The 25,975-nt window shown below is 43.1% G+C and overlaps 1 protein-coding gene and 1 long non-coding RNA gene across 3 annotated transcripts in view; one reads left to right on the top strand and one right to left on the bottom strand.

Moving 5' to 3' along the window:
- TCIRG1 (T cell immune regulator 1, ATPase H+ transporting V0 subunit a3) overlaps positions 1-25,975 on the top strand; it is a 550,359-nt gene that overhangs the window by 46,799 nt on the left and 477,585 nt on the right. For both annotated transcript variants that reach the window (XM_056531100.1, XM_056531098.1), the window contains exon 5: positions 243-328. In XM_056531100.1, coding sequence (XP_056387075.1) covers positions 243-328 — 86 coding nt within the window. The remainder of the gene's footprint in view (positions 1-242; positions 329-25,975) is intronic.
- Positions 7,570-25,975, bottom strand: part of LOC130282648 (uncharacterized) — a 62,884-nt gene continuing 44,478 nt past the window's right edge. Inside the window, exons 2-3 of the long non-coding RNA XR_008846475.1 lie at positions 9,123-11,268; positions 7,570-9,030 (exon numbers count right to left, since the gene is read on the bottom strand). This is a non-coding gene — a long non-coding RNA (uncharacterized LOC130282648). The remainder of the gene's footprint in view (positions 9,031-9,122; positions 11,269-25,975) is intronic.

Genomic DNA, 25,975 nt, shown 5'->3' on the forward strand with positions numbered 1-25,975 from the left:
TGCAATAGACACTGAATGTGGTGCTGGGTGCTGCTTAGTTACAACTGGAGACTTGGGTCACCGTTGTGCAGGTCGCAGGTGACCCAGCAGTTGGATCCCTGCAATCCTACACTTATCTTAAATGGTGGTAAAAACATTTTAGTATTAGATATGTAGGAATAAAGTATAAGCACTTTTTCTCTACACAGCTAAATGCTGTTGTGTGTAATTCTTATATGAAATGCATCTTGGGTTTTCTATAGCCAGAGTCTGAGTCCTGGAGAGAACAAGCAGACACAGACCCCATGATTGACCCTACAGTAGCTTCCAGACACGACCTCAGAGTAAGGTGAGTTATCTTTGTAGTGACATACTGTGCAGCATCGGACAGAATTTTTTTTTCAGCTGTGTAAATATTTTTCAGGAGTAGGGGTCCCTACCACAGTCAAAAATATACTGACAGGATAACTAGCTAAAATTGCACCTTATGTCCATAAGGTTTAGTGGTTAAGAGCAAAATTTCTATGATCCTATTGCCCAAAAAACTGCCTGTGTTCATGTGTACGCTTAAAAAAAAAAAAAAAAAAAAAAAATTATTTCCTTGTGTTTCCAATAATCAGATTCATGTTTTATTACTGGGAGCAGTTAGGTTTTCTTGGTAATTAATAAAATTTATGTTATGCACTGTTTTTTCCTCTTCATCTTTTCACAACAAAACCTTCTTTTTTTACTATTTTTGTGTTACCAGTCATAACTTTTTTTTTTTTTTTGTCTGACCGAATAGTGAGAGTTTTTGTGTGACAAGCTGTACATTTTATTGCTACTATTTTTGACATACATTTTTGATAGTTTTTTTCCACTTTTTTTAACCCAAAATAGCTATTTTAGCCCTTATTGTTTATGATAATATATATGTATATTTTATGTATATGTATCTAATCCTGTTTTAAAGCTGTTAATGTTTCCTGCTGTGACCAGTTCCTTAGGTAGACTGTTCCATAAGTTCACAGTTCTCATGGTAAAGAAGGCGTGTCGCCCCTTGAGACTAAACTTTTTCTTCTCCAGACGGAGGGAGTGCCCCCTCGTCCTTTGGGGGGGGTTAAACCTGGAACAGTTTTTCTCCATATTTTTTGTATGGGCCATTAATATACTTTATCATATCCCCCCCTTAAACGTCTCTTCTCAAGACTAAACAATTGTAACTCCTTTAATCGCTCCTCATAGCTAAGATGTTCCATGCCCCATATTAGTTTAGTCGCGCGTCTCTGCACCCTTTCCAGCTCCACAGTGTCCCTTTTATGGACTGGTGCCCAAAACTGAACAGCATATTCCAGGTGAGGCCGTACCAATGCTTTATAAATGGGGAGTATTATGTCCCTGTCCCTCGAGTCCATGCCTCTTTTTATACATGACAATATCCTGCCGGCCTTGGAAGCAGCAGCCTGACATTGCATGCTATTCTGTAGTCTGTGATCTACAAGTACACCCAGATCCTTCTCTACCAGTGACTCTGCCAGTTTAATCCCCCCTAAGACATACGACGCATGCAGGTTATTAGTACCCAGATGCATAACTTTACATTTATCCACATTGAACCTCATTTGTCAAGTGGATGCCCAGACACTTAGTCTATCCAAGTCATCTTGTAACCTATACACATCCTCTATAGACTGTACCGTGCTTCAAAGCTTGGTGTCATCTGCAAAGATAGAAACAGAGCTGTTAATGCCATCCTCTATATCATTGATAAATAAATTAAACAGCGGTCCCAGTACAGAACCTTGGGGTACACCACTAATAACTGGGGACCAATCAGAGTTCGAATCATTGACCACCACTCTCTGGGTACGATCCATGAGCCAGTGTTCAATCCAGTTACAAACTAAAATTTCCAAACCCAAAGACCTTAACTTACCTGTCAGACGTCTATGAGGGACAGTATCAAACGCTTTAGCAAAATCCAGAAACACTATTATGGACATTTATCAACGGGTTTAGTCAGGTTTTCTTTACTACAATTGTCGCAAAATTGTCGCAACTGCGACTACGTGATTTTTCGTGCAACATTTTGACTGGAAAGCGAGAAAAGCAAGTTTTCCAAAAATTATCTATGTAGTAATAATTTTAAAATGGACTACGGGTAGTCAGGTATTTATTAACTGCGACAGTCGCAACTGCGCAAAAAAAAGTCGCAACAGGGTTAAAAATTTACTAAATTTACTCCAGCTCAAACATGAAGCAGAAAAAGCTACTACCAAAGTAAAAAAGGAAAAATTGCTTACGTGAAAGAAAATTATCAACAGGCTAAAACCAGTTGATAAATAAGTCACACATAAGCAATAAAAAAGTAAGGAAAAAAATCACTAAAAAAAGAATACATAAGCAAACATTGATAAATGTCCCTCTATATCCACAGCCATTCCTCTGTCAAGGCTTCTACTCACCTCTTTATAAAAGCAAATTAGATTGGTTTGACAACTTCTATCGTTAGTAAACCCATGTTGGTTATCACTTATAATACAATTATCCCCTATGTATTCCTGTATGTAATCCCTTATAAGTCCTTCAAACAATTTACCCACAATGCACGTTAAACTTACCGGTCTATAGTTTCCTGGGGAAGACCTAGAGCCCTTTTTGAAGATTGGCACCACATTCGCCTTGCGCCAGTCCCTTGGCACAATACCAGACACCAGTGAATCTCTAAATATCATGAACAGGGGTACAGATATTACTGAACTTAGTTCTCTAAGAACTCTTGGGTGCAATCCATCTGGCCCTGGAGATTTGCTTACATTTAACTTACCTTGTACCATCTCTACATTAAGCCAGTTCAGTACATTACATCATGTGTTACCAGCATTGACCTGTCCAATGTCAGCTCCTCCTTCTTCCCTAGTATATACAGAACTAAAGAACCCATTCAGTAGCTCCGCCTTCTCTTGATCGCCCGTGACAACCTCCCTATTATCATTATTAACGCATGGAATAGCATTCCTGCAGAAGTGGTAGCTGCAAATACAGTGAAGAAGTTTAAGCATGCATTGGATAAGCATATGGCTATCCTTCATATAAAATACGGCCATGTACTATTGATAATATTCAGAATATTGGGCAGACTAGATGGGCAAAATGGCTCTTATCTGCTGACACATTCTATGTTTCTATTTTTGTCCCTCATGACAATCCTCTTGTCCTGATACACAAAATAAGACAAGGTTTAGATTTTTCCTACTCCCCTTCAGGCTCTCCCATACAGATGAAATGGAGGGCCATGTGCACAAGGGGAGCCGGAGCGTCAGGCAGAAAATCGCAGGGGTTCCAGTGGTCACACCTCTATGTTCACACAGGGGATACAATTTCCTACACTGCATTACCTAAGTTACGTTAATAGCTGTTACTATCAAGAAAAATCGGCAATAGATGACATCCACCTCATAATACAGCAAAAACTAGTATTTTGTCATACTTTTATATTAACAACTTTGTTAATCATATTAAGTCAATTATATATCATGCATACGATTTGTCTCCTATCACTGAGCGAGTTACTTACCCACTTGCAAACATTCTCCCCCAGCCCCATCCTTCTCATTTTATGCACCAACCTTTTATGTGGCACTATATCAAATGCATTGGAAAAATCAAGCTATACAACATCCAGCGATTTCCCCCTGTTCCAGTCTGGAGCTCATGTCCTTATAAAAGCTGAACAGATTAGTTTGAAAGGACCAATCCCTCATAAAGCAATGCTGATATGGAGTCATACATCTATTTTTATCAAGATACTCCAAAATAGCATCCCTTAAGAAACCCTCAAACAATTTACATACAACGGAGGTTAAACGAACAGGCCTATAATTCCCAGGGTCACCTTTAAATATTGGCACCACATTTGCCATGCGCCAGTCCTGGGGAGCAGTCCCTGTTACCATAGAGTCCCTGAATATTAACCCCTTAAGGACACATGACTTACTGGAACGTCATGTGTCCGCTCCCAATCTATAACGCGTGGCCCCGCATCATAGCGGGTCGGGCCCGGCCTCTAACAACCGGGACCTGTGGCTAATAGCGCGCGGCATTGATCGCAGTGCCGCGCGCTGTTAACCCTTTAGACGCGGCATTCAAAGTTGAACGCCGCGTCGAAAGTGAAAGTTTGCCGGTTAGCTCAGTGGGCTGTTCGGGATAGGTGCGGTGAAATCCCGAACAGCTTACAGGACAGCAGGAGGATCCCTACCTCCCTCCTCTCTTTCCGATCGCCAAATGACTGCTCAGTGCCTGAGATCCAGGCATGAGCAGTCAAGCGGCAGAATCATCGATCACTGGTTTCTTATGAGAAACCAGGGATCAATGTGAAAGATCAGTGTGTGCAGTGTTATAGGTCCCTATGGGACCTATAACACTGCAAAAAAAAGTGAAAAAAAATTAATAAAGATCATTTAACCCCTTCCCTATTAAAAGTTTGAATCACCCCCTTTTCCCATAAAAATAGTGTAAATAAAAATAAACATATATGGTTTCGCCGCGTGCGGAAATGTCCAAATTATAAAAATATATTGTTAATTAAACCGCACGGTCAATGGCGTGCGCGCAAAAAAATTCCAAAGTCCAAAATAGTGCATTTTTGGTCACTTTTTATATCATGAAAAAATGAATGAATAAGTCCTGTCAATGCAAAAATGGTACTGTTAACAACTTCAGATCACAGCGCAAATAAAAAGCCCCCATACCGCCTCATACGCGGAAAAATAAAAAAGTTATAGGGGTCAGAAATGACAATTTTAAACGTATTCATTTTCCTGCATAAAGTTAGGATTTTTTACAGAAGTACGACAAAATCAAACCTATATAAGTAGGGTATTATTTTAACCGTATGGACCTACAGAATAAATATCAGGTGTCATTTTTACCGAAAAATGTACTACGGAAAAACGGAAGCCCCCAAAAGTTACAAAACTGCGGCTTTTTTTTCAATTTTATCTCTCAATGATTTTTTTTTTCAGTTTCACCGTAGATTTTTGGGCAAAATGACTGACGTCATTACAAAGTAGAATTGGTGGCGTAAAAAATAAGCCATCATATGTATTTTTAGGTGCAAAATTTAAAGAGTTATGATTTTTTAAAGGCAAGGAGCAAAAAACGAAAATGCAAAAACGGAAAACCCCCCCGGTCCTTAAGGTCCTTAAAAATAGGGGTCTGTCTATTTACATTACTTAATTACTTTAGAACATGAGGGTGAATGCCATCTGGGCCTGGTTATTTGTCTATGTAGATTTTTTGTAGACGGGACTGTACTTCTTCCTGGATTAGACAGGTGACTTGTACTGGTGCAGTTTACCTTATCTCAATGTATTTTACCTGGCATTTCATTGTCCTCCGTGAATACTGTGGAGAAGAATTTGTTAAATTTTTTTTGCTTTTTCCACCCCGTCACGACAGCACCACCAGAGAGATAGACTCCTCCCCCAGGGACAGGATACCCGAAGCTTAAAAGAAAGTGCATCTCTCCTAGGCCCCAGTGGTTTCCTGTCCCTTGGGAAACTTGGAGCTCATCCATCTTCTGGATGGATGCTGGTGGAGGGGGCCTTGGAAGCAATGTCCCGCAAAGTTGGGATGGAGGGTTCCCCTTATGGCTCTTGGTTGAGAGCCTTTCCAGTAGGGGTGTGAATCGCGATACCAGGGTGGCGATTCGATATATCGCGATACTGTCATGTTGGCGATATATCGCGATATTCCCTATTAAAAGCTTGGGAAAACTTATTCTACACATCAATACTACATTCACACAAAGATGTACTGTATTAAATATACATTTATTTTTTTCTTAAGAACAATGAGGACTTACAAAGTCAAACAAGTGTTTAAGCAACAAACTCTTGTGCTTGCAGGATTGTTTTTTTTTTTTTTTTTTTTTTTTTATAGCAAACCTTTTTTTTTACACCAATACTTTTTGACAGCTTAGCAGAGGTTTGATACTAGATTTCACAAATAAATACAATTCTGTATAACATAAATAAAATACCAACGCAAGTGCCTTATAAATAAGGTTATTCCTTCCAGTATGCTTTTTACAAAAAAATAAAATAAAGTGCAATCCTGCTTTAATGCATTTTCAGAGTTAACATAAAGGCTACCAACTTCAACTGTTAAATGTTCCTTTAAGGTGCAATATATAACAGTAGACAAACTCTACACTTAAAGGTGCAACAGCAAAATATCTGTTCAGGAACACAAAAGGCCAATGCCTGGAATAGCAGAGTATCCATAATCCTAGTCCTCACACATACTACTACTCTGCTATTCCAGGCGTTGGCCTTTGTTATACTGCACAGCTGTTTTGCTGTTGCACTGGTGTAGAGTTTTTTTTATAGTTGCCTTACTGTACTAGTAGCACAGTAAGAGTCGAGACAACTATATAAACTCTACACTAGTGTAATAGGAAAACAGCGGTGAGAGCATTAACACAAAAAAGGCCAATGCCTAGAATAGCAGAGTATCTTCCTCCTCACAGAGTAAGAGAGTTCTAGCAAAGTGTTTTGTCTGCATCCCTGCTACAAGTGTTTCTGCAGATTAAGTACAGTAGTTGACGTAGTACAAGTTAGGCTGGGTCCACACTACGTTTTGTCCCATACGGGAGCGCATACGGCAGGGGGGAGCTAAAAGCTCGCGCTCCCGTATGTTACCGTATGCGCTCCCGTATGTCATTCATTTCAATGAGCCGACCGGAGTGAAACGTTCGTTCCGGTCGGCTCATTTTTGCGCCGTATGCACTTTTACAACCGGACCTAAAACTGTGGTCAACCACGGTTTTAGGTCCGGTTGTAAAAGCGCATACGGCGCAAAAATGAGCCGACCGGACCGAACGTTTCACTCCGGTCGGCTCATTGAAATGAATGGCATACGGGAGCGCATACGGTCACATACGGGAGCGCGAGCTTTTAGCTCCCCCCTGCCGTATGGGACAAAACGTAGTGTGGACCCAGCCTTAGACAACTATTTACCCTAAACATAAAAGTGCAACAGCAAAACATGTTTGCAGAAAGGCAAACGCCTGGAATAGCTCTTATGACATGACAGATGTCATCACTATGAACTTAAACATATGGAACGTGTGAGGGTTTTTTATGCATTGATGCTGGTTCTTGATGAGGAACACAAGCTGATCTACATGCCCAGCTATAAGGACACTTTGTGAAGACACAATGTCTCCTGCAGTGGAGAAAACTCGTTCTGCAATATTCTAATCCCATGTGAGGAGGATAGTCTGCTACTCCAGACATTGGCCTTTCTTATACTGCAACTGCACAGATGTTTTGAAAAGTGCAACAGCTGAACATCTGTGCAGTTGCAGTATAAGAAAGGCCAATGCAGAGTCCACGTGTAAACACCAGCTCTCCAATCCCCTGTAATGTGCCCGGATCGGTGTCCAGCCAACACCAGCAACGAAAATGAAAGGCAGATGATCCAGCACTATTTCTATGCAGCTTTATTGAAAACACAGCACACAGGTAAAACCAGCCTGAACTGAGTTCAGGCTGGTTTTACCTGTGTGTTGTGTTTTCAATAAAGCTGCATAGAAATAGTGCTGGATCATCTGCCTTTCATTTTAAGAAAGGCCAATGTCTGGAATAGCAGACTATCCTCCTCACAGTACTAGCAAAGTGTTTTGTCTGCCTCCCTGCTACAAGTGTCTCTGCAGAATAAGTACATACTAGACGTGGTACAAGTTAGACAACTATTATGAAACCCTAAACTTAGAAGTGCAACAGCAAAACATTTGTGTGGAGTACTATGAGTATAAGGCTATCACCTGGAATAGCTCCTATGACATGACTATAAGTAAGTATAAAAGGATGGAACATGCAAGGTATTTTTTTGCATTGTAATGTTATGTAATCTACTAAGATTCTTGTTGAGGAACACAAGCTGATCTACATGCCCAGCTATAAAGACACTTCTTTGTGCAGACACAATGTCTCCTGCAGTGGAGAAAACTCATTGGCCCAGATTTATCAAACTGTGTGAGAGAAAAAGTGGAGAGATTTCCCCACAGCAACCAATCACAGCTCAGTTTTCACTTTACCAGAGCTCGTTAGCTGAGCTGTGATTGGTTGCTGGGGGAAAATTTCTCTATTTTTTTTCTGTCGCACAGTTTGATAAATCTGGGCCATTATGCGCAATATTCTAATCCAATGTGAGGAGGATACTCTGCTATTCCAGGACTTTTTTTTTTATACTGCACAGAGGTTTAGCTGTTGCACTTTTAAGTGTAGAGTTTATTATAGTTGTCTTACTGTTATTAATAACAGTAACACAACAATTACTGTATAAACTCTACACTTAAAAGTGCAACAGGCACAGCAAAACATCTGTGCAATATAAAACAAAGGCCAACGCCTGGAATAGTAGAGTATCCTCCTCAAAAAGGTAGAGTACACTACAAAGTGTTTTGTCTGCATCCCTGGTACAAGTGTTTCTGCAGAATATGTACAGCTGTAGTAGACTTTGTAAGACAAGTTAGACAACTATTATAAAACCCTACACTGTTAAAAGTGCAACGTCAGCAAAACATGTTTGCAGTATAACAAACGCCAACGCCTGGAATGGAACATGTGAGCTACTGAGCTTATTTTTTCTTCATCTTAAGATTCTTGTTGAGGAACACAAGCTGATCTACATGCCCAGCTTTAAGGACACTTCTTTGTGCAGACACAATGTCTCCTGCAGTGAAGAAAACTCGTTCTGCAGAGACACTTGTACCAGGGATGCAGAGGAAACACTTTGCTACTCTACCTATGTGAGGATACTCTGCAATGTGCTTCCTCCACCAGTCAAGAGGGTCATCATTGAGAGGCAAGCGTGTTTCATCTCTAAACATTCTAACTTCAGTTGCTGCAACATCATGTGCAGATTTTTGTGCTCAATTGTGTTTGTCAAAGGAAAAAGTTTGTCCAAGCAGCTCAGCCAATGCACATGATGCTCTGGGTTTCTTCATGGGTGGCTGGATGTTGGTTGCTGATAGTCGTCTTTGTCCTCCTCTTCTTCTTGCTGCTGAAAAACAAAAACAAGCAGTAATCAAATTGAAACTTAAGATATAAATAACACAATGCCAAACTCCATATTGCTTTGATGCTTTCACTCACCTACTATAGTAGAAGTAGTAGTTAGCTTTTGTATCTCAACCTCCACAGCTTCAGTCAGTCGTGCGTAGATGTCATCAGCCTCATCAGCAGGGAGGAAGGGTAGATTCTTGAACCGAGGGTCAACAGCTGATGCCATGTACAGGGTCTCCTTTTCATTTGCATATCTTTTTTTTTTAGATCTTGTGCTATTGCTTCCTTAATATCCTTGACTGTATCTGAATCATCAGGACTTCGTTCAGTGCCCATGACGCGCTTGGCATGAAGTGGTGCAATCAGTGACAGTGTTGGCATGCTCTCCTCTGACATCACTAATGTGGCATCTTTCATAGGCTTCAGAGCTTTCAGGACCTCTTCTGCACATGTGATGTCTGACTCAATGTGAAGATATCCTTTTCATTTTTCCTGACCTCATTGGAAAGAAGTGCTGCACATATTGCTGGTTGCTGTTCTAAAAACCTCTCAGTCATGTCATAGGAGCTATTCCAGCGAGTAACGACATCTGTAATCAGCCTGTGCTTTGGTAGCTGGAGTTGGTCCTGTTTGAGATTTAGCTGGTGACTGGCTATTGCACTACGCTAAAAAAGCCAGTGACACGCCTAATTCTTCCAAGCAGTCTGGCCACTGATGGTAGTTTAAGTGCTTTCTGTGAGGCTAGGTTTAGGCTGTGAGCAAAACACTGAATGTGGCTAACCTGTGCAAGTCTAGCAGCCACAGCCATATTGGCAGCATTATCTGTGACGACAATGGGATCTTTAGCAGTCAAGCCCCATTCATCAAGAGCACCACGGAGCAAACCTGCAATGTTTTCGCCAGTGTGGCTGTCATATATGGCTCCGTTTGCAGCACGTGTGAGACTAACTTCCACTCGCCTGTAATGTGATGAGCTGTTATGGTCACGTACGACTCGGTGCATCTGGAAGTCCAAGCATCACATGTCAAAGCCACTCTCCCGGCAGAACTCAGTTCCTCCAGCACAACCTTCTTTACATCTTTGTACATCTTCGGTAAGGCGATGTCTGTGATGTGTTGTGGGGAGGGTATGGCATAGCGGGGCTCCATCTCATTCACCATAATCTGAAAGCCCTCGTTGTCCACCACACTAAGAGGGCGCAGGTTTTTGCAAATTAAATAGAGCACGGATTGTGTTATTCTTGTTGCACGAATCGAGCCTGGTGGAAACTTGGCAGTATTAGCTTGGTCAAGAGTCATCTGAGAAGCGGGGGTAGTGGTACTAGCTGCTTGTTTTAAGTTTACCTCTATGTCGCCATGATGCCTGGCCATGTGGGCACGTAGGTTTGTCGTATTCCCGCAGTATTTGATTCTGGCGTGACATATTTTGCACACTGCGTGGCTCTTGTCATACTCCTTACTCCCTGGTTTATTTTAGAATCCAAAATGAGTCCAAATGCCCGCCTTATAACTCACTGGCACGTCCCGGATCTCTTTTTCATTGCCAGCCATGTTGCTGCAGCGTTCACTCTGCAGCAGCTACCGCGAGAGTACAGACTCAGACCAAACAGGAAGGAGAACATACGCACTCACAGGACAACTCTCGCGGGATCTTGTTCTTTCTCAGCTGCGACTCCGCACCCCCCCACTCCCTCCGCCGACCATATATCCTGCGCTGCACCGGCTCTTACTTCGGAATTAGGCGCAGAATTCTGTACCTGTACTAGTGCTATACATCATCTGCGGGGGATGCGGTGGGTTATGGGGTCGCTGTGGAGTCTTGAAGCGTGCTCCAGTGGCTGCGGCCATGTTGGGGGCAGAGCTATGAAGGTCACATGAGCGTAGGCTTATAGAATGTGACGCCTGGTAGGGGAATAAGACCGGCGACCGGAAATGACGTAGGACGCCGGTCTCCGGGAGGGGAAGGGTGGCCTTTTTAAAAAGAGGGAATCCCCTTTCTGCTCCCTTGCCTTCTCGGGTGCACTGGACAGCCAGCTTATCAGTTTTGCAAGCTTCAGGAGGGAGAGTGGTCAGCATGAGCTCCCTGGAGGATGTGGGCAAGCGGGATCATCCAGAGTCGTCTTCCTGGATCTCTTCCTCTGTATTCATGGGCTATGTGCTGAGTTTGTTCCTGCTTTCTTTGGGGTTCTGACACTTGATTAAATTTATTTTTTGTAGGATTCACATAAGAAAGCATCTAAAAAGACAAAGAATAGAGAGTGTACTATCTGAAGAGCAAGTTTAGTTGCAGATTATAACACACCTAACTGTATTTCCTGTATAAAGTAATGATGGCAGATACCCCGAGCCTGTTGCAGCAAATGCAAGATATGGTTAAGAAACAGATTGAGGAGTCTCTTAAAGGGATACTACCATCTACTGTCTCCAGTACCCAGCTTACAGCTACCCCTTCTGTTCCCATAATAGAGGATGAAGAACAGGGTTAGTCACGGTTCATTCAGAATAAAGTATGTATATATGAGTATGTGTAAAATAATATATAATGTTTGTATATTTTTATGTGTGTGCATATATATTATATTTACCAAAACGTTGTCTCGACCTGCTGATCAACTAGCTCGGCCACCTTCAAAACACACATCCTACCACCAAAACACACATACCTTAACCTAGACTGGAACTAAATGACACCATAACTATTCATAGCAGCGGTTGAATTGTGCCCAAAACCGCGAACGAGGGCAAGCCTATGGTGGGCATACCCTGTAATAATGTATAGAAGAAGGGGTCCCAGCTGTAGGGAGGCCAGGCATTAAATACCCATAGCCCCTCCCACAAACTCAGCCAATAGGCTTCCCACTTATGGTCGTGGCACATAATACTGGAAATTGACGTACTTATTGACACGTTGTCCCAACCTGCTGAACAACTAGCTCGACGACCTGCAAAACACACATCCTACCACCAAAACACACATGCCTTAACCTAGACCGGAACTAAATGACACCATAACTATTCATAACAGCGGTTGAATTGTGCCCAAAACTGCAAACGAGGGCACGCCTATAGTCTGCAAAAATGACATCGCTAGGTTAATGAATGCAAATAACTTTTATCACAAAACCAAGAATCTGAGCACATCTGCCATTTCGAGCTGGGGATTGGGAATATAAGTAGCGTAGGCGCTTGAATTCCACCTCCCTAACTTTTTTAGTATATGAACCGGGACTTTGTGCTTCGATGCTGCTGAAGCTGCTCCTTTTTCGAAATGAATGCCCTGAGTAGCTGCGTGGGTTAAGACCTAACAACCTGACCAAAGTGCGCACGTGACTGACAAACTGTGCAGTAGTGAGTGCGGCTGAATCGTACAGCAAACAAAGGCCCTGCATCTGGTCGACCGTTCATGACATTCATCCACTCAGAAAGTACAGCGACAGGACACCATGGGTTGCTAGCGAGATAATCCCTGTAGGCTTTAGTGACCCATAGTTTTAACTCTGCATGATCTTGCTTAATGCCGAGTTGAGCTTTGTCCACGAAAGGTGCTGTACGCGATGTACAGGTAAATTCCCTGGGCCTCAAAAAGCTGTAGAATGCTAAGTATATGCCAACCTTGATGACCTTGCTACAAAACCACCAGAATGGAGTGGAGTCGAGAAGAGTTGACATATCCCTAAACCTCTCCCCTGTGATAAGCTGCTGGGTACCCACATGCGGGATGGTTTTGCAACGAACCCCTTTCAAGACTGCTTTGACAACGTGTATCGAGCATATGGAGGGTGCCCCGGGGAACTGTAAGGCGTGATAATGTTGTATCCCAGATATGTGTAACTTTATAGTGTTATATGACAACCCAAGGTCAGAATGGCAAAAGGCAATAAACTAGTGTGGTGGGGATACTGAATACCTGTGGCAAACAGTTTTGTCCAGAAACAACCTGTACAATTTGATAACAGCCGCATAAGCCTTCCTCGTCCTTGGGGCTAAGGCTTTTACTATTAGGGAGTAATGCCTCAATCCAGCGTCAGCACCTGATATGGAGGAACTGGGGTGGCCACTGGATCCGCCTCTGGTGTGACCTGGAAAAAGAGATCAGAATTACCCCTGGATAAGGCTTCGGCCACTGTGTTGCAACTAGAGATGAGCGAACTTACAGTAAATTTGATTTGTTACAAACTTCTCGGCTCGGCAGTTGATGACTTTTCCTGCATAAATTAGTTCAGCTTTCAGGTGCTCCGGTGGGCTGGAAAAGGTGGATGCATTCCTAGGAGACTCTTTCCTATGAATGTATCCACCTTTTCCAGCCCACCGGAGCACCTGAAGGCTGAACTAATTTACGCAGGATAAGTCAACTGCCGAGCCGAGAAGTTCGTGACGAATCGAACTTACTGTAAGTTCGCTCATCTCTAGTTGCAACTCCCCGCTATGTGTTGTGCTACGAAATTGAAATTGTGCTGTAGCGCTATCCATACTAATATGCGCAAATAACTCATGACCTGCAACGACTTAGATCTCCCTTTGTTCACTGCCAGTCCTTCGCCAAGTTGTCGCAGAAAATTATGACCGTGGAGTTAGACCATGAGGCCCCCCAAACATGTGCTGCAGTCATGATAGGGTACACCTCAAACAAGGCAGAAGTACGGCTGAAACCAGGGACCTTCAGAACCTCCGACGGACACTGGCCGACCATCCATTGACTCCCATGAATTGCAGCAAAACCTAATGTACCTGTAGCATCCGTGTACACCTTTGGAGAGTTGCCAGTGACTGCTTGCAAAAACATGGACACCCCGTTCCATTGGCTGATATAGTTGTGCCACATGTGTAAATCAGCTAGTGCATCAGGACCTAAATTAATCCGACTATTTGGTTTTGTTGCTACTGACAGTAGCGCCAACAACCTGGACACAAAAGATCTTCCCTGCGGAATTATCCGCATGGCAAAGACCTGCATCCCTATCAAGCTCTGGAGTTCAACCTTGGATGTCACCCGTGTTCTCACAAATTTTGGGATGGTCTCATTGATTCTGCTTAACTTATCTGCCGGCAGACTAGCCTGCATTTTGACCATATCTAATACAACGCCAAGAAAAGTGATTGTGATTTTTGAACCTTCCGTTTTTTTGTGGGACACTGGATCACCCAAGTCGTTAAATAATGACCTTAGAGCTGATAGACTGCCAGGATCATGGTTTGGGGGGATCGAACAGGAGGAAATCGTAATGTATCTACAACCTGCCACATTCACCAATGCCTAATGTAAGGCTTGTGCCAGCTGTTCAAACAACAAAGGGCTGCTTTTCGAGCCGAACGTCAGTTTTGTGGCAAAATAGTACATGCCCTGCCATTTTATGCCATACCATTTCCACAACTCCTGAGCCACTGGCAACAACTTAAAGGCGTCTGTGAGGTCTGCCTTTGCCAACCATTGTGCCTGATCCCAGCTGAAGAATCAAGTGAACGGTGTGGTCTATGGAGGCATACTTCATGGGAAAACTCCTCAGACTGGATCAGGGCATTTAGACAGGGTACCACAGAGGAATATGGGGTGAATAAGTCACAAATGAAAAGTTTTTTTATTAGAAAATTTTCCCGTCACCACCCCGATCTGGCTGATCCTCCAGACTTCGAACGGGGAAGACTGGAATGGTCCGATGATGAAGCCCTTATCAAACTCCTGCTGTTTCAACTCTGTAGCTGTTTTCCAGCTGATAACAAATTCTTGCACTCAAATGTTGACTGAGGCAACGCAACTAATCTTGTATGGAAACCCACTCTAAAACCTGTGAGTAACCACTGCACCCAGTCCTGTTCCTGGTGATCAGCCAACGCGCAAGCCAATGCCTCCACCTTGACCCCATCTAGTCATGGGAGCTTGGATGGGCCCTGAAGCAAAGTAGGCAGGCATGCAACAACCTGCAGTGACTGTAGTTGCAACTGGACAAATTATAATTGTTGCACACCTCCCTCTTGCCTAGGTATCTCACTGGGTTCCCCGGTTTGTCGACCGCAGATGTGCATTTCTGACCGGGAGCAGATGAGGCCGTGACGCCCTTGCTGGTACTCTGCTCTGGCTTGTGAATGACCCTGGAACACCACGGAGTTGTGTGCGATATGAACTGGAAAATCATACAGGTAGGTGCTTTTAACCCAGCAAAATGCTTACAAAACAGTTCGGTGTCAACCACGCTCCAGTCTGTTTCGTAAGCAAACTGGCTGACCCCAGCTGCAGTCTTTGCCGCAAAGGACTTATGGTAATCGTAGAAGTACGACCCCCCCCCCCCCCCCCCTGTGCTTGGATGCAAACTCTGACTACTTAGTACAAGTACAGATCCAGCTCCTCCCCCTACTCCGGTTTCGCTGTGCAAATCGCATCTCTGTACAGACTGAAAGCAATGACTAATTCTACTATCGTGAGTTTGCGGCTTAACCTGGCATCCTTACTCTTGAAGACTACCGAAAGTTTTCCGCACGCTACTGTATTCGTCTGTGATGTCCTGAGTACTGATCAGTAAGGATGCCAGGTTAACGTCTTTCCCATCAAGTATATCTTTTCGAATAGCAGCGGGAATGAAGTGAGATGGTGTGATCTTTGGGGGCACCATTCCCCTACCTGCGGGTGCTGCCACCATGGGTGTAGCTGGGGGTACTGGCACGACTGCCGTGGGAGGGTAGTCACCTGAGATGCACTACCCCTCTCAAACGTGTCCATTCTGGATTGCAGGCTGGACAAGGAAGACATCATACTGTTCATCATTGTGTGTAACTATGCCAGAGATGTGGCCACGGTCTGCCCTGACATGTCCTGCTGACTACCGCTAGCCTCTTGCCCTGACATTAGCAGCTTCTACAACTCTGCTTTCCTGGCTGCCGGGAATGGAATTCCCTTCTTGCGGAGCTTCTCCATCAGGCTGGGAATTGTCCATGACCGGTATCTGTGCCCACTCCCTGCTCCAAACTCCTGAGGGGGGTTTCTGGGACAGACAATATCTCCTCGATATCTGATGCGTTGGACATGACGCCACAACCTGTCCGGGCTGTAACGGGTGCCGGGGAAAGATTAACGGAAAAATGAAACCCACATATGACTAACTCGACCTGATAATCCCCTATGGCTACTGACCTGCCAGCAACCACAGTCAACGTCTGACAAGGACCTAAAACAACACAACACATTAACCATACTCTGTGACATGCCAACTGTTGGCCCAGGTGACTACCACCTTACCGTGTACCATTTTACAAAATAACTATGCTGGTCTGACGAGGTGTAAAGATATGCCGAGAACCGTACGAACCACCTTGACACATCATGTTTGTAAACGGCGAACAAAACACCAAACACTATCAATACCACCATGACACTATCCGCGAAGTGAGGCTCTGAAACGTGTTAGTAGCGACAAAGGAAAAAAGGACCGTTCTTGTGGCACCGTGTTAGAACGTGCTACCTTGTGCCTCTGTATAGTGTGATTTAGCTCTGAAAATGTGTCGGTAGCTATCTTAGAGTAGGTTCCCCCCTGAAGGTGTGTCAGGAAAATGGTTAGCATCTACTCATTACTACCGTGCGTTTGCTCTGAAAAGCGTGTAATTAGCAAACCAGCCGTAGATTACCCCCCTGAAAAGCGTGTCAGGAATACGGGTAATGCCTACTCCTATTTGTAAAGTATGATATACTCTGAAAACTTATCAGTAGCAAGACCAGCCATAGGGTTTTTTTCTCTTTTCTTTTTCTTCATATCTTGTGGTATGCTCTGAAATGTCAGTAGCGACCAATCATAAGTTCCCATCTGAAAGCGTCAGAGATACGGGTTACCCTATGCCTATGTGCTCTGTTCGAGCCGCTGTGAAACGTGTCAGTCGCTGTGGTCCGCCCAAGACTGCAGCTGTTGGTTGCTCTGGAAACGGGATCACCACCCCAACTGCATGTGGTACCCCTGGAATCATGCCCCCAGAGCAACCAGGTATGTGTGCGCTGCTTGTACCGACCACAGCTGCCCATGAATAGCCTGACTACCTGGGCACCAACTGTAACCACCTCCAACCCCCAAGTACTATGTGCCCTTATCACTTAACCCTGTATATATCATAACATACCTACCAATCTATCTGAGGAAAAGACTTGCAACAAGCACTCTTTTGCCCACTCTCTGCCAAGTCGGCCCTAAGACGTACACCGTCCGCTCACTGCTCGCCGCTCTGTCTGCCCGGAAACGGAAGTCCCAGCGTGCTGACGTCACCTTCCTCCGACGTTGCCACTAACGCCGATGCAACAAATGTCCCGGCTGTAGGGAGGCCGGCCGTTAAATACCCATAGCCCCTCCCACAAACTCAGCCAATAGGCTTCCCAGCTTAACCAGCTGGTTAAGGCAGTAAGATCAGCTATGGGTCTAGAGGAGCAAAAAGAGGCTAAGTCTATACAGGACATAATTGAGGGCTTGGAAGTAAGGTAGTGTAGGGTGTTTCCCATACACAGAACAGTGTCCCAATTAATTAAAAAGGAATGGGAAAATCCGGACAAGAAATCATTTATTCCAAGGGCCTTTAAAGAGGAAGTACCCCTTTGATGACTCTGATACAAAAAACTGGAATAGAGCTCCAAAGATTGATGTAGCCATTTCAAAAATTTCTAGGAAAGTTGCCTTACCCATTGAGGATCTTTGGGGTATTAAAATATCCCATGGACAAAAAAGCAGAGGGATTCTTAAAAAAAAAAAAAAAAAAACCCTGGGAAAGCAGCATTAACCCCTTAAGGACTCAGCCCTTTTTCACCTTAAGGACGCAACCCTTTTTTTTTTTGCAAATTAAGCATTAATAACTCTAGGATGCTCTTACTTTTCATTCTGATTCCGAGATTGTTTTTTCGTCACCTTCTACTTTGTTAGTGGTAAAATTGTCGATACTTGCATAATTTCTTGTTGCATTTTTCTAACTTTGAAACTCTCTGCTTCTAAGGAAAATGGACATCCCAAATAAATTTATATAATGATTTCACATATACAATATGTCTGCTTTATGATTGCATCAAAAAGTTGACATGTTTTTACTTTTGGAGAACATCAGAGGGCTTCAAAGTTCAGCAGCAATTTTCTAAATCTGAATTTTTCAAGGACCGGTTCAGTTTTGAAGTTTATTTGAGGGGCCTTCCTATTAGAAATACCCCATAAATGACCACATTATAAAAATTGCACCCCCAAAGTATTCAAAATGACATTCAGTAAGTGTGTTAAGCCTTTAGGTGTTTCACAGGAATAGCAGCAAAGTGAAGGAGAAAATTCAAAATCTTCATTTTTTACACTCTCGTGTTCTTGTACACCCAGTTTTTGAATTTTTACAAGGGGTAAAAGGAGAGAAATCACCCTAAAATGTGTAACACAATTTCTCTCAAGGAAATATCTCATGTGTATGAAGTGCTCTGTGGGTGCACTAGAGGGCTCAGAAGGGAAGGAGCGACAATGGGATTTTGGAGAGTGAGTTTTTCTGAAATGGTTTTTGGGGGGCATGTCACGTTTAGGAAGCACCTATGGTGCCAGAACAGCAAGAAAACCCCCACATGGCATACTATTTTGGAAACTACACCCCTCTGGGAATGTAACAAGGGGTCCAGTGAGCCTTAACACCCCACAGGGGTTTGAAGACATTTCGTTAAAGTTGGATGTGTATGTGAATTTTTTTTTCACTAAAATTTCAGTTTTTCCCCCCAAATTTTACATGGAGTAATAGGTGAAAATATCCCCCAAAATTTCTAACACCATCTCTTCGGAGTATGAAATTACCCCCTGTGTGAATGTCAATTGCACTGCGGGCGTACTGCAATGCCCAGAAGAGGAGTCACATTTGGCTTTTGGAAAGCAAATTTAGCTGAAATGGTTTTTGGGGGCATGTCACATTTAGGAAGCCCCTATGGTGCCAGAACAGCAAAAAACACGTCATACTATTTTGGAAACTACACCCCTCAAGGAACGTAACAAGGGGTACAGTGAGCCTTCACACCCCACAGGTGTTTTGACGACTTTTAGTTAAAGTTGGTTGTGCAAATGGATTTTTTTTTTCACAAAAAATCATTTTTTGTCCCCCCAAATTTTACATTTTTACAAGGGATTTTTTTATTTTTATTTAAATTTTAATACACACAAAATCCATTCTTACAGCATTATCAAAACCAAATCCCCCCCCCCCCCTTTTCCCTCCCTCCCCTTAAGACAGCCTGCCCGGAATCCATTAACTTCCTTCCTATCCCTACTCCTCTCTTACTCTTTTCTCCTTTTCACTATCTCCTTTCTCCCAGGGTAGCCATTTATTCTCGATTTTTTTAATTTTTTATTTCTTTCACTGTCCTTAAACAGCAACAACTCATAAGTTCTAACCTTATTTATACCTCCTAACCATTCTTCCCTTGATGGAACCGCTGGGGCCAACCATTTCCTAAGAATCAAATTCTTTGCCACTCCTAATACTCAAAGTATAAGATCTGTATGCTTAGTTCCCGCTATCTCTAGTCCATAAATTCCGACCTTAGGTTCAAAGAGTAATACCACACCTATTCTAACTTTAATAGTTTCAAACACCACACTCCAAAATTTTTGCAACTTCCTGCAATTCCATATCATGTGTAACCAATTACCTCCCTCAAACCCACACTTGGGGCATTGTGCATCCTCCCTAACATTAATTTTATAAAGAAATTGCGGGGAGTACTGTGCCAGATATACTAACATCAAGAAAGACACCCTATTATTTGCATTAATCGTTGTTCTTCTAATATTCTTTAACACCAATTTCCACTCTTCTTCTGAAATTCCACCTATATCAAGTGCCTGTCCTAACCGTTTTACTACGTCCTCCCAACCCTTCTGACCTAACATTTTATATACGGTAGTCTACTCATTATTTTCTTTTTTCCCCCCTGTGCATTTTTTATATATTCTGTAATGTGATAACACTCTACCTTTTAATTTTTCTTTCGGTTCTTCTTCTCCCAAGGCATCCTTTAACTGTACATAACCAAAGTAATTACTATTTTTTAAATTAAAGCGTTCACTCAGACACTCCCAATCTATTATCTTCCCATTTGTGCAAACCTGCTCTACCAACCTAATTCCTTTATCTTCCCAATTCAAATATTCTGCGATTTTGTTTATTTCTGGGAAGTTCTCATTTTCCCATATGGGGGTACACCACACACTACTTGTTATCTCTATTGCTGACTTCATACTATCCCATACCTGTACCAATAATTCTTTAGCTATGTTCTCCTCTTCTACGCCCTTCTTCAAACTCCCACTCTCCAACCACTCCCATATGGACCTGTATTTCTTACGCCCCTTTTCCAAATAATTCAACAATGTTTGTTGCTCTTGAATAACCAATGTTAGTTGGGATGCTATGAAATATTGATGAAAATTAGGGAGACCCAGCCCTCCTCCCTCTAAGGGATGGTACAGATATTGACTTTTGATCCTAACTCTTTTTCCACCCTATATGAGATTATTTAATATACTTTCCAATTTTTTAAACCAAGTATTTTTAATCCATATGGGAGAAGCTCTCAAATAATGCGTTATCATGGGGAGTAATACCATTCTCAGCAGTCCTATTCTATCTGCCATTCCTAATCTCATTTTCCTCCACGTATTTCTTTCCCCTTACCTTCCCCATCAGAGGTACCAAGTTTAATCTCTCAAAATCAGCGCTAGAGATCTTAATACCCAAATATTCCAAACTATCATTAACTCTTAGTACGTTTACAGGGCCAATAGGGACCTCAATTTCTACATCCAAAGGCATAAGACCGGACTTCTGCCAATTAATTTTCATTCCTGAGAAACATCCGAATTTTTCCACCAACCTAATCACTTCCTGTACTTTCTCTACCGGATTCCTAACAAACAAAAGCACATCATCGGCATATAATAGCATTCTTTCTCTACCCCCTTGTACCCCAAACCCCTGAAAGACCTCTGTGTTCCTAACCATGACTGCTAATGGCTCTATAAAAAGTGCAAATAATAAAGGCGATAGTGGACATCCCTGTCTTGAACCTCTTTTTAAAAATAGCTTATTAGAAAAATTCCCATTAATACAAATTTTTGCTGTAGGAGCTGAATAAACCGTTTTTATAGCTTTTAAGAATAAAGAACCCAAACTAAATCTTTCCACCACCCCAAAGAGGGTAATAGGAGAAAATGCCCCCCCCCCCACAAATACGTAACCCCATTTCTTCCGAGTATAGAAATACCCCATGTGTGGACGTCAAGTGCTCTGCTGGCACACTACAATGCTCAGAAGAGAAGAAGCGCTATTGAGCATCGGGGGCCTTTTGCATTTAAACATTTGACAAAACAGTGGACAACCCCCCCCCCCCCCCCCCACATGTGACTCCATTTTGGAAACTACACCTCTCTCAAAATTTAATAATGGGTGCAATGAGAGCATTTACACCCCACTGGTGTTAGATCTTTGGAACAGTGGGCTGTGCAAATGAAAAATTTAATTTTTTAATTTTCACGGACGACTGTTCCAAAAATCTGTCAGACACCTGTGGGGTGTAAATGCTCACTCCACCCCTTATTACATTCTGTGAGATATGTAGTTTCCAAAATGGGGTCACATGTGGGTGGGTCCATTGTTCTGGCACTATGGGGGCTTTGTAAACACAAGTGGCCTTCAATTCCAGACAAATTTTCTCTTCAAAAGCCCAATGGCACTCCTTCTCTTCTGAGCATTGTAGTTCGCCCGCAGAAATCTTTACATCCACATATGGGGTATGTTCTTAATCAGAAGAAATGGGGTTACAAATTTTGGGGGGCCTTTTTTTTCCCTATTTTCCCCTGTGAAAATGAGAAATTTTGGGTAATCCCAGCAATTTTTGTTTAAAAAAAAACCAAAAAAAAAAACATTAATTTTCCCATCCAACTTTAACAAAAATTTGTCAAACACCTGTGGGGTGTTAAGGCTCACTATGAACCTTGTTACGTTCCGTGAGAGGTGTAGTTTCCAAAATGGTGTCACGTGGGTATTTATTATTTTGCATTTATGTCAGAACCACTGTAAAATCAGCCACCACTGTGCAAATCGCAAATTTAGGCCTCAAATGTACATAGTGCACTCTCACTCTTGAGCCTTGTTGTGCGTCCGCAGAACATTTTACGCCCACATATGGGGTATTTCCGTACTCGGGAGAAATCGCGTTACAAATTTTGGGGGTCTTTTTTTTTCCTTTTTACCTCTTGTGAAAATAAAAAGTATGGGGCAACACCAGCATGCTAGTGTAAAAAATAAAGTTTTACACGAACAGGCTGACGTAGACCCCAACTTTTCCTTTTCATAAGGAGTAAAAGGAGAAAAAGACCGCCAAAATTTATTTGTAACTCAATTGCTCCTGAAATACTCCTTGAAATAAGACAGGGCTCCGAAGTGAGAGAGCGCCATGCGCATTTTAGGACTGAAATAGGGATTGCATAGGGGTATTCTATGCCAATGATTCCCAAACAGGGTGCCTCCAGCTGTTGCTAAACTCCCAGCATGTCTGGACAGCCAGTGGCTGTCCAGAAATGCTGGAAGTTGTTGTTTTGCTACAGCAAGAGGCTCAGTTTTGGAAACACTGCCGTACGATATGTTTATTTTTGTTGGGGGGGGGGGGGAGGGGGACAGTGTAAGTGGGTATATGTAGTGTTTTACCCTCTATTATGTGTTAGTGAGGTGTTTTTAGGGTACATTCACCCAGGCAGAGGTTTACGGTCAGTTTCCTGCTAGGAGTTTGTGCCGTGGCAGAAAATGTATTAACTAAACCCCAAGGCCTAAGCCCGGGGTATAAAACCCCTATTGCTTACCCCTAAAAAATACCTTTTATTTAGGTTAAAATATAGCACAATTCCCACAGAATTCTTTGCCACCATTGCCTCTTGAGAAAGCCGCGGATGCGGCAAATGTGTTCAAATTTTAAGCGATACCAGTGTTATCCTTAATAGACAGCCACTGCAGGGCTATCTAGTTATTAAGTGGAGATTGCTCCCTCAAAACGGTCTATTGCTACACTAGAATCACTTGGTTATCAGTTTTAATTCATTCTTTCTGTGGGAATTGTACTATATTTCAACCTAATCTAATAAAAGGTATTTTTTAGGGGTAAGCAATAGGGGTTTTATACCCTGGGCTTAAGCCTTGGGGTTTAGATAATCAGTTGACACCTGGCCTCTTACTACCCTAGGTTAGTTTGTTTAGTCTAGTGGCAGAAAATTAGCTGCAGCTCAAACTTGAAGTAGGAAACCCAGTTTAAACCCACCCTTGTGAATATACCCTGTACATTCACATAGGGGGGGGGGGTGCAAACCTCCAGCTGCTACAAAACTACAACTCCTAGCATGTACTGACAGACCGTACATGCTGGTAGTTGTACTTTAGCATCAGCTGGAGGCACACTGGTTGGAAAACCTTCAGTTAGGTTCTTTTACCTAACTTGGTATGTTCCAACCAGTGTGCATCCAGCTGTTGCAAAACTACAACTCCCAGCATGTACTGATCGCCAAAGGGCGTGCTAGGAGATGTAGTTAGGCAACAGCTGGAGGTACGCAACTACAACTCCCAGAATGCCAAGACAGCTGTTTGGGCATGCTGGGATTTGCAGTTTTGCAACATCTGGAGGGCTACAGTCTAGAGACCACTGCACAGTGATCTCCAAACTGTGGCCCTCCAGATGTTGCAAAACTACAAATACCAGCATGTACAGACAGCAAACTGCTTTGTGGGCATGCTGGGAGTTGTAGTTTTGCAAGATCTTAAGGGCCACAGTTTAGAGACCACTGCACAGTGATCTCCCAACTGTAGCCCTCTAAATCTTGCAAAACTACAAATCCCAGCATGCCCGAACGGCTGTCTGTGCATGCTGGGAGTTGTAGTTTTGCAACCTCCTGAGGGATACAGTTTAGAGACAACTGTATATAGGCAACTACTCACCGGCTTCCATAGTCTTCACCAGGGAGCCGCATATCATCGCCGCTGCTGATCAGGTAAGGGACCGCCGCCAGTCACTCAACAGTTCCCCCTCATTAGTCGGTAGGCAGAAAGGGGGAACCGAACTTTAACCCCCCCCCCGCCCCCGTTCTGCTATTTGTCAGTCTTTTGACTGACCAATAGTAGGGATAGGAGGGGTGGCACCCCTGCCACCTAACTCCTATCCCTTTAGTGGGACCGGGGGTGTCTTGGACACCCCCGATCTCCCTGATTTTCTGGGTCACCGGAGACCCGTAGGACCCGGAATCGCCAAAAATCGCCATCGCCGACATGGGGGGGGGGGGGTGGAGATCCCTGGGCATATGCACGGATGCCTGGTGATATCAACAGACATCCAGGTCCGATCTCCGACCGGCTAGCGGCTGGGATCGGAATTTCCACGGGCGTACCCCTACGTCCTTATGGACTTGGGATGCAAGGCGTATGCATACGCCCTGCGTCCTGAAGAGGTTAAAACCCAACATGGTGGGGATATCTGTAGCCCGTTCTATGATCTTATGGATTGACCAGCTATCTGCAGATATTCAAAATGATACTAGCAAGGATCAATTGTTGGCATCCCTACCAACCATTAAGAAGGCTGCCGCCTTTCTTGCGGACTCTTCATCAGAAGCCCTAAGACTTTCCGCCAGATCTGCAGCTCTAGAAAACTCCGCCAGAAGGGCCCTGTGGCAAAAAAATTGGCAGGGTGAAATTAGTTCTAAGAACAAATTGTGTGCGATCTCATGCGAGGGTGAATTACTTTTTGGCTCAGTACTTACAGACATCTTAGAAAAAGCTGGAGACAGGAAGAAGGTTTTTTTTTCCCAAGCCCCTAGACAGAAATTGGTCCTTTAGTTCTAGGGGGTCAGAGGGGGTCAGTCTGCCAAGTGGAAGTTTTCTAAAAAGAGTTCAAGCCTCATGTATAGCCTATCAGCATTTATTGACCCCTGTGATGTCACAGTCCTATATAATCGGCAGCCATCTTGCAGCTGCTCATTTCATGCCATATACGCTGCAGAGATAGGACGGACTGCATGTTTGTGTGTGTTACACAGAGACGCTGAATTGATTGTACCACAGAGTTCCACTTCCAACTGCTATTCCACTTCCAAATGCTATTCCACTTACATCAGCATTGTAGATAGATAGAAGTGTCACTGAGGAGGATTTTGACACCAGCCATTAAGCTCCCAGTCACTTCAATCAGCATTTTATCAGAGGGGCAGATAGCTTTTCATTGCCTCATACATATCAACAAGCTGCCTGAACTTCATGAACCTTATCACAGGAAGCAGGAAAGATTTTCCAGCGCAATTCTGTGTATTTTTCCCACAAGAAATCATCTGCTGCATATACTAGTCTGTAGACTGTATAAAAACCAGTTCACACCATTCTTAACACTCTGTGACAGAGTGCAATTTAGGGTTTAATCCCCATGTTTTTTTTTTTTTGTGGTGCTGCACTGTTGTGTCCTGCTGCTGTGCAAAAACAAGTTTTTTCGGCAGACTGTAGTGAATTTGTCTGCTCTCATACCTGCATACCACATACCTATATTAAAGCAGTCTACTATTTTGTATCTGTAAATCTGTGTTTTTCAAAAAGTTTTTTTGCCGTATTGTTGCGCATTTTTCTGCCCTCAACAGTACATACCGCATACGTACATCTAATTAGTGTACCATTTTGTACCTGTTAATCTCTCAAGGGCCTACATACTGTGAAAGTCCAATCAATAGTACTCACCGGCTAGAGTTTCTAGGCTAATTGTAGTGCATTTTTCTGCCCTCCTAAGTGCATAACGGATATGTACATCCGTGTACTATTTAGTGACTATAGTGTACTATTTTGTAACTGTTAATCTGTCAAGGGCCTACATACTGTGAAAGGACAGCCAAAAGTAATCACCGGCTGGTGTTTTACAAAACTTAGAGTTTTTAGGCTCATTGTAGCGC

The sequence above is a fragment of the Hyla sarda genome, chromosome 7 (assembly GCF_029499605.1).
Source record: "Hyla sarda isolate aHylSar1 chromosome 7, aHylSar1.hap1, whole genome shotgun sequence".
In the NCBI taxonomy this organism is placed as follows: Eukaryota; Metazoa; Chordata; class Amphibia; order Anura; family Hylidae; genus Hyla; species Hyla sarda.